General features: G+C 38.4%; 1 protein-coding gene across 4 annotated transcripts; it reads right to left on the bottom strand.

Annotated features, from left to right (window-relative positions):
• Positions 1-1,036: 1,036 nt before the first annotated feature.
• Positions 1,037-8,285, bottom strand: LOC125066199 (RNA-binding protein 33). 4 transcript variants are annotated; one of them, XM_047674175.1, is made up of 10 exons: positions 7,876-8,285; positions 7,415-7,584; positions 5,885-6,003; positions 3,521-3,741; positions 2,839-2,974; positions 2,492-2,620; positions 2,263-2,369; positions 1,570-1,830; positions 1,311-1,470; positions 1,037-1,201 (listed from the first exon to the last, which is right to left on the bottom strand). In XM_047674175.1, exons 1-10 carry the CDS (start codon positions 8,119-8,121, stop codon positions 1,074-1,076), a joined length of 1,677 nt encoding a protein of 558 aa, XP_047530131.1. In that variant the 5' UTR covers positions 8,122-8,285; the 3' UTR covers positions 1,037-1,073. The 4 variants fall into 4 exon arrangements, with proteins under 4 accessions (XP_047530131.1, XP_047530130.1, XP_047530129.1 ...); XM_047674174.1 differs by having other exon boundaries at positions 2,492-2,623; positions 3,521-3,738; positions 7,876-8,283; XM_047674173.1 differs by having other exon boundaries at positions 2,492-2,623; positions 7,876-8,281.
• Between the last annotated feature and the right edge of the window lie 1,709 nt (positions 8,286-9,994).

The following is a 9,994-nucleotide window of genomic DNA, read 5'->3' on the forward strand; positions in this document are numbered from 1 at the left end:
TAAAAATAATGAAGAGAAGGCAGATGACCGCCTGGCAACAACGCCAACAATATCAAATGAATCAGATACAGATGACGAAGACACAACGAATGATGATGAACAAGGAGTTACATTTACAATAACTGATCCTCGTTGTCCTTATCTTTCTAAGGCAGAAGTAATTCTTAGATACAATAAGTTTCTTCAATAAGTGCGAAAAGTGGTAAAGCTTTTCAAAAGATTGTCTAATAAAAACGATATGTAACTGCAAACGTATGTGACAGACGAAACAGGTAAAGAATAACGCCTTACTTTGGGTTACCGCTAAAAACCTAATTAATTTTTTTTATCTTAAGTTGTTGAAACTATTTTTTTTATATTATAATAGAAACTCATAATTGTGGTAATTGTGGCACTCATTAGACAGATTTATCAAATAGTATTTAACTGAACCAATCCGGCCGGATTGCAATCCCTAGCCGAGAGTTAGGTTTATAGCTTGAGTAGAGTTTTAGTAACGGGCTAAGTCTTTAAGGAACAATAATATACCTTACTGATAGTAATATTTTATTTTTTAAATAATATATTCTGACTGTACAAACAATATTATGTTACCATTAAATTAATAAACATAGTTTCAGCAACAATTATACTTACATACTTAATATCCTACACATAATTACGCCTAGTTATAATATACATGAAAAAAAACATACAATAAGTTTGTTTAAAAAATTATGGAGAATTATAAAAAGAACATTTTTTTTTAAGTACAAGAAAATATTAATAAAACTTAAAAAAACAACCTGTATATATAGTAAAGTTACATATCATAGATTTTTTTGTTAAATTATATCAATCGGCTGGATAGCCTATTGAATAGTAGGTACTAAATAAATTTTAACTTTAAAAATATCTATCTTTACGCGATCGAAGTATCTACGAGTGCACCGCCGACTACCTACTGGCGCTGATTTATTGAATACGATTTTCTCGCGGCAAAACCCTCGCTTCTCGATTCCGCCGCTGGCCGCCGTTCGTGCGTCGGCTCATAAAATATTTCAGTACGGCACGGCTCCCATCCGCGAGACGGGTTAGAGGTACATGCCGTTGACGAGGTAGTCCGCGTCGAGCGCCAGGCGCGGGTGTGCGCGGCGCCGGCGGCGGGCGGCGCGCGCGCGGCACGCCAGCATGCCGCCCAGCGCCGCCGTCATCAGCGTGCCTGCGACAGTTGCATCATAGGAAGGGCACGGGGGGCCGGTGGTATAGGCACGGAAAACGAAAGGTTGGGCCAATAGTTATAACTATTCTAGCCTACTTGTGAATCTTACCGAGTACGAGCAGTAGTACGGCAGCGGGCGGGTGCTCGCTGAGTCCGTCGTGCTCGTCCAGCGGCCAGCGTTCGCGCGCCTCGAGCGCTGCCACTGCGGCGGTGTGTGGCACCGCGCCCGCATGTACGCCCGCGTTTGACGACTTACCCGACTCTAGCGGCTGCAATCGAAGGAAATTTGGTATTTAATTCATCATTAACAATATTATTATCATTTGAAATTTCGCTTTGCATTCGATATTTAATGAACTAATACTTACGATATCTTTTAAAACCTTTTTTTTAGTCGTATTCTCGACACTGGGCGGTTTTTGTTCCTCTCTTCGGTCGATACTGTCATCGACGAGCGGCACGACAGGCGGGCGCGGCGGCGGCGGGGGCTCCGTTTGGAAATCTATAGGCTGGTTTTGATTTATTAGATCAAAACCCTTTTTGGGGCTGTCACGAAGAGTCTGCCGCTGACTTGAATATATCATCGGCATTTCAGGCATCGTTTTTGGAGGCAAGTACACTGGAATATCCTGAAACAGAAGAATTATATTGATGTTATTCATATATATTTGATTTTATCCGCACTATTAGCTGTATTTGAAAAGGTTTAAAGAATATCTAATATCTACTGACGATTCCGACTGAGTTTTCATGTGAAAAACAATAAATTAATATATGTATATATAATATGAGGTGATTTTATTTTCTCTCTCAAGGACTGAGAGTGAGAATTTCTTGTCAGAAACCAACAGCTTATTGGCCCGACCTCAGTTTCGAAACCACGACCTCAGTATGCACAGACTTAAGTTAGCCACTTGATTAAAGAAGCAACTCGCCTAGAGTAACGGTATACGCTGTTGTATGTTAATGTACTTTTTCTGGTCCAATTAAGGGTAATTATTCACCATGAAATGATATCCATCACGGAATCTACAAATGTTTCGTCAAAAAATATTGCTCACCGGCTCTGGTCGTGGTGGCACAGGCCAGGCGCGGCGGGGTTCTGTGTCAGGCCAGTCGAGACGTCCGTAGCCTCCCCAGCCGCGGTCGCCATCCATGCCGTCTGCACCTGCATAGTACACGCTAAATTGAATATACGTAACTAATTATGGAAATATTTATTTAATAGAACTACGTTCATTCTATTTAAAAATGGAAATATATCGATATCTTAAGCAGTGTTGTGCTCACCTGTCTGTGGCGCTTGCCAGGCTCGCCGTGGCCAGGGTGCGTTAGGCGCAGGAGGCTCGAATGCGTTCTCCTGCAGCAGCCCGCCTTTATGGCTGAAAATGTGCGATCCTCCCATACTACCGCCGCTTCCTGCTATACCAAAAAATATTCCGGAGGTAATAATATACTGCTTATTTGTAATTATATTTTGTTACGTATAATAATTAGGTACAAATTCACATTGATTTGCAGCTTTTTTTATTTTATACGAAGGACGAAAGAGTTATTGCTATTTGCATATAAGTTTTTGTTGTTTTACTGTTACTTCTTTATTACATTATAATTTTGAAATATAATTTTAACCGTACCTGAATTATACCTGTGTTGTGGTTGCGCTTGTGTGAGACGGTGCGGCCAAATGTCTGGACCTTCGGCCATCGCATCGTTGTTGCTCACTGGACCCACGGCACTTCTGCCGTCTTCAACGCTATCTAGCACTTGAACCTACGCACAGACACTGTAATTCTCATGACGAAAGATAACATCTTTTGAAAGACTGAACATCATGCGAAATTATTCAGCGTCCCTTAAGTGATTCCTTCACCACTGTTCCTTAAATGGCGTCCGCTTTGTGGCATTATATTTTTTCAATTAAAATAGCCCTAAATTAACTTCTTCACTTAACGAGTTTTAAAATAAATGATACACAAGATGCTTTAATTTAATTCTCACATAATTTTTCACCCACTTTCATTAAAATTATTGGCAATACATCATTACTGTTTACGCTTCATCTATGTATCTTTAACACCTAAATAGAACTGGCTCCATTAGACTATCAATAACCAGCTTAACTCGATTCCTTTGCTGAATTATATTTGGTTAAATAATTAGAAAAATAATATATATTTAATTAAATTATTAAATTTTAGTTTAATTTGAATGAAACTAGTCAGAAAAGACCGTCGGCAGCACAAATATTGTGTTCAGAAAAATATGATCAAGAAGAAAAATAAATAAAATGAAAAGACTGTAATTTTGCACATTTACCTGCGTAAGTGGCAGAGAAGGCACGGGCGGGTGAGTGGCGGGGCTGACTCGTGCGGGCGAGTGCTCGGGTGGCACGGCGGGCGCGGGGGAGGCTGGGCAGCCCAGCTCCGGCGCTTCGTCGCTGCCATCCGCGCACTGCGGGACGCCGTCGCACGCGTTGTAAACCGCGATACACTCTCCGCCGCGTCGGCATTCGAACTGGTATCGGCTGCATCGCCCTGCTTCACACATCACCACGCCCTAATGAGAATCATTCACTCGTTCATGTCCTCGACTCTTCAGTGCTAGCTATTGATCTCTAAAAGAGCAAGGCAACCAATTTGTACACGGATACAGGAATAACCTCGAAACAGATACAGATACGTTCTGTTACCTACGGTATACGAGTCATTACTTCATAATGAATATCACCTATACAACGCCATCGCCAGATCACGCCAGACCCTTTTTTTAAAGCAAAAAATACAAAACGCACGTAAGTTCCGTTTTTCGGGAACTCTTTCTGTATGAGAACCTACTTGTGTCGTAAATAAAGTTATTTTATGAGTTCTTTAGTTATAAGTACTGCAAGAAATTTTTAACTGACAGATAAAGGCACTCGTAATGATTACTTTAAAAATAGAGTACAGAAGTCGGATTTTATTCAAGCATAGCTTATTATTGTTTGTTTAAGCACGCAGTACACGTTGTGTATAATCAAAACTTCACCGTAATTGTTGTCAAGAGTGAGTCAACAGAGGTCGAGAGCGGAGTGCACTGACACCGCGGATCGCGCTCCACTTGACTCATCTCCACCGGTACCTCTTCGTGAACTCATTCATTGTACTGCGCTGTTCACGCGGGCACCGATGACTTGTAAACTTGTTTGTTAATTATTACATCGGTAACAGTTTTAATGACGATTGTTTAATATTTTTATACATATGTGTACGTTGCACATGTCAGGTTCTTTGTTAGGAATATGTTAAACTAGTTAAAAAGTATTGAATTGTATTTAAAAAAGTTTTAATGTCATTAATAAGTTCTATAATGTTTGACAGTTTCTCAGAAACATACGTATGAGTATGATCTTTACCGAATTCCTCTATAGTAATTAACACATATAAATGAAACAATAGTAAAACAAGACTTGAGAGTTATTATACTATTGTATAAATACGATACTAATATACATGTACATATATGGTCCAGCGATAAGTTCTGTAACAGGAAAACAGGGTTTCTTTCATAAATTTACTTATTTAGATACGACATGAAAACTATGAATTTTCATTCCCTTAAGAGTAGGTAAAGCTTCTGTGAATCCAGAATATACCCATAGGATTCCTCAAAAACTGATGTTAGGTTTTAGGAATGTCCTTACTCTAGCGACAAGCTTAAATGATACCAAAGGCATAATCTACTGAGTCCCCAAATAAAAATTGTTATGTATGGGAAACTTTCTATAAAGGAATTTAGTAGCATCCTGGAGTTTAAAGTTGCACTTGATTACGATTTTATTTAAAGGCCGGCCTCTAAGTAAAGTGGTTGGTCTATTACTGATTTCTCTCCATTTAATTTGGATTGCCGTTCATCATACATGACACACAGAGGGTTTTCCTTTATCCAAAATAATCTAGATGATCTACCCAGTAAAGCCAACCAGAAAAAAAATTTTTTGAGCACACGCGTGTTCAGCACAATATTTCCAACTCGTTGGGTATAAATATCGTGTATCGTGAGGAACAGCTCGTTGTTTAATGTATTACAGTGTGTATTCACATTATATCCAAATTATTTAATCACAAATTTAAATAATCTACCTTAAAGACGTGGGCGTACTGATAGTATTAACATTCATTATTGATTTAACAACAGTTATTATAGCAGAGCGATTCTGTAAGAATTCACTTCGTACCTCACTCGACAACCAGTTGGTTGTTATTCTAACGGTAATACGACATTATGATTAGTGTATTTCATACTTTTGATAATTGTTATAGTCAATGTCGTCCGTATTCTGATATTTCATGCTCGTGTTCTATGGTAAGTTCCGAGTTTTTACTTTCAGACCACCTCTTCTGACCGCAAATCTCCTTTCCAAAATATTATAATTGGAAAAAAAGTTCTGGGAATTTAAGGAATCCGTATTACGTAGCGATGATCCAAAAGTACTTTTAATTTAATTTACTTTTACTTACTTTATACTTAATTGTACACCACAAAGAATAAAGCACCTACTTGGATACAAGATATTTTAATTTTGATAATAAGTAATAAAAACGTAAATTTCTAAGAATTATTGTTAAAAATATCTTGAAATAATTATTATATTTTTTTAAAGTTGTGGCTAATGCTTAGTTAGTTTCATAATAAAATACTTACTCGGTAAAGGTTGAGGTGGAGGCGGCTCTTGGGGCGGTTGTGGGGGTTCCGGTGGGAGGCGTGGTAGTTCCGTACTGCGCGTGGTCTGCGTCGTGCTCATTGTCGTAGTCGTTGGATGTCTGAAACAGATATGTAAATTAAATTTAAGAAAATATGTATAAACTTTCTATTTAACACGTTAGACAATTAAACGCAACGGTCGATGTATATACTTTAAAATTATTTCAACATGGTATTTAATCTTAAATACAATAGCCTTTATTGGGTCATTATCATTATAATTGACTGGTACGGGTGTTATTGGGTAAGTCCTGAAGAATTATCATTAACAAAAATAGTTAAACAAGTTGAATAGCCAAATTTGTAATCACCTCTATATGGCGATATAACCAAACGAACGAGAACATAAAACCGTTAAAAAATAAAACAACATTTTACGCCTATTGTAATTGTTTGTAATTTTATACGAGAAAAGTTGCCACCCGTGGTTTTAGGGTTAAGAAAAGTCTACTTCCTTCCGTAAGGTTCAAGTTAGCTTCATGCCAAATACATATCATCAAATTCGATTCAGTGATTTGGACGTGAAAGAAAAACAGTCAGACAGAGCTATTTTCGCATATATACTATCACTAGCTGTTGTCCACAGCTTTGCTCGCGTGGAAATTGAATATACTTTTAAATTAATTCAAATATTACGTTAATGTAAGACCTCTTTTGCCACATTGGTGTTCATTTCACCCCTACCCTCATCTACCCATTTTTAATCAGTACCTATCCCAAAATTTAAGTTTCATGTTTCTAACTTAAAAAATGTCGGACTTTCATACAAACTTTCAACCCTTATTTCACCCCCTTAGGGGTAGAATTTCCAAACATCCTTGAATAGTAAGTGTCTACTCAATAAAATGATCCTACTCACCAAATTTCATGGCTCTAACTTTAATAGTTTACGCTCGGCGATGATGAATCAGTCAGTCAGGACATGTTATTTTTTTTTAAATAATATTTATACTATTATAGTAGATTATACCCATGGTACGTAAATAGTATCAAATCAAATCAAAATATACTTTATTCAAGTAGGCTTTAACAAGCACTTTTGAACACTATTTAACAATATTTAACAAACTATTTAAAGTAAAGCTACCACCGGCACCAGTTCGGAATGTAGATTCAACCGAGGAGAACCGGCAAGAAACTCAGTAGTTACTCTTTTTCAACATTTAAAATTACAGTCATGTTAGTTAAATACAATTATATATGTATGTTATGTCTCCTGCCTGGAAGTCAACAAGCATTAACTCCACGCTTTTTTATCATCAATGTAATCTTGTGTCGAATAATATGCCGTCTTTACCAATGTTTTTACAAATGACTTGAATCTATGAAACGGCAAAGTTAAAAATGTCTACGGAATTTTATTATAGAAGCGGATACCTATGTATGGTTTTACTTTACAACTAGTTTTTAAGAATGCCTTATATAACAATACTCTATTCGATGCTGCAATGTTTGTTAGAAGCGTAAAACCTGAGGCTAGCGAGCTCTCGTTCATGGTGCTCGAGACGCTCCTGATCCTGCAGCTCGGCAAGGCGACGACTCAGCGCCAGCACGCCGCTGCTAAAGTTGCCGTGAGCCGTGAACTTGCAACGGAAGTCCTCTGGCGGCCCACAATTGAATAGGTAGCAACTGCCTGGGCTCTGTGAACCAATAAATAAACCAGCAATAACGATTATAGTTTATATCCTACTATCATGCACATTATCTTCTCTCTGATTTCATATCACAATCACTCGCTTTATGACGTATGATGTTTCGTATTTTTGTAGCTGTATGCATGACGTGTATGTCACTTATAGTCATTGTATCTAAGTATTGGTTTGACGCAGAATCTTTATGACACATTTGAAAGGGACTACTACAAATGTAGTATAGTATCTTTATGTTTTTATTTTTGTACCTCAAGATAGGAATGGAATTTTCGTAACAACCTTTTCCTCAAAGACGAACACGTCACAGGCATCGGTTTCACAGCAGAGCCGCAAGCATTCCCGACGCGCACCAACGTCCAACTCGGAGAGGTAACGCGCGCCCATCTCGCGTGACTCCTCTGTCCTGATGATCTTGTCCCGCTGCACATCGAATCGTGCTGCACATGCCGCCGGGTCCAGCTCGTGCGCGTCCACCACCAATGCCGCTGCAGCAATCAGCAACGTCCACAACATCCTCGGATACATCGGCGACAGTCACGAATCTTTCTCACTTCACGCAGCGCTCGCTTTCGCAAGCGTGCTTATGCATCTGATTAACTCGATTTGAAACGTTTTCCTAGAATGTGACAGAACTTGTACACGACGGGTGCGGTCGATATTGACGCGCATGCGCTGTGCTTAACTTACAGTAGAAAGACACTCGAAATAAGAACAGGCGGGAGAGCGTACTTTACTGTTTCCATGTGACGTTTGGGTCGAGGGGATAGGCAGCATAACGTCAATAACACACATCCGCAATAAGTTACTCAAAGCTCAAATGTTTTTAAAATACTATTCCCCCCAACTTAATAAAGTTGATGAAACTTTTTTATCTTTGTATCTATAATGTAATATGTAGATTGCAGATTTCAACGTGCTTATGATTAAATAATAACAACTAAACCTAAAAACCTAGTAGTAGTTATTTATTTTTAATTTAACAATAAAAGTAAAATTATTCTGTAACGCACTTAGTGATAAAAGTTTCACTAAAAGCGCGCAGGTCGCTTAGCGCGCCGTGTCGAACGCGACGCGCCGGCAGTGTGGCCGCGACGCCGGCCGCAACGCGCATCGCCTGCTCCTCGCTCACCATGTCGCTGTTCTTCAAATTCCGGAGCGGCGTGAGTACCTTGCACGCGTACTGCTAGCACCTATCACCCACACCGTCACCGCCCGCCTCGTGTAGCTCACTATTCAGCCCCTCCGGCCACTCCATCTCGAAGGCGCCGCGTCGCTCGCCCTCACGCCCTATTATGTTTACTCTCTTATCTGCTTACGATGTCCTTCGGGTTTTATTCTTTAAGTTATTTTATTATCTCTGTTGCTATTTAAGTTTTTATGCTTTGACGATATAATATATGTTTAAATTTGCAAATTAATGATTCAGTCCTAACTCATAATTTAGATTAACTTGAGCGTGTTATCTCTTCTTATTTCTTAATAGTTTCAAATTATCTTCACACACGGCCTACATTTATTATTTATTACATATATTTTTTTTTATAAAATTCGACTATTGCGAGAAAGGTTTAAAGCTCATTTTGCGTCACAATGATATATATATATATATGTATTATTAACAGAAATATATATTTTTTTATTGAAATTTGCAAACTTCAACCCACCTACTGCTACCTAAAGTAGTTTTTACGTATAATAACTTGACCCTACAGGAGTACAAACAGAATCGAATTGTAATAACTTAATTGAATGAGTTAGTGAGAGGTCATTGTGTGGAGCGCAAGTCCGAGGCCGACGCGACGACGGTGACGCCTCAAGCCGCCGCCTCAATGGACCACAAACAAAAGCTTAGCGTCCCACGGCGCGTCGTCCACCTTCACTCTTGCATAGTCTTAACTTATTTTTGTTTATATTTTAAACTCGGCTTCGCTCGCTTGTTGATTGCGTAGTGTTAATTTAAATTAAATACAGCAAAATTTATGAGAATGATTAAGGTAAAGATGGTCATAATTATTTGGTGTTTTAGTTTAGCGTCGTATTTTAATAATAAGTTTGTGTGTCTAACGGTATTTAGGTAGGTTAGTCGATGGGCGCACCTTGAAAATGACTCCACCTCCTAATAGTTTTCAAGTCAAAATATGAATAGTTTAAGTGTATGAAACAATTGTAGATGAAAAAGTTATTCGAGCTCATAGAGGTGTGAATTTTACTGAGCGGTGCTTTTATTTTTGATAATAAATAAGCAAGTGTGTGATTCTCTCTTTTGCATTGTAGGTAACATACAGTAGGTCTAAACTTAATCACATATTACCTATAGCCTATTCTAATGGAAGTAGGAAAAAAGATAAACAAACCTTAGATTTACAAATAACTCAGCCATATTGTGCACTACTAAGAG

This window comes from Vanessa atalanta, chromosome 9 (genome assembly GCF_905147765.1).
Source record: "Vanessa atalanta chromosome 9, ilVanAtal1.2, whole genome shotgun sequence".
NCBI lineage: Eukaryota > Metazoa > Arthropoda > Insecta > Lepidoptera > Nymphalidae > Vanessa > Vanessa atalanta.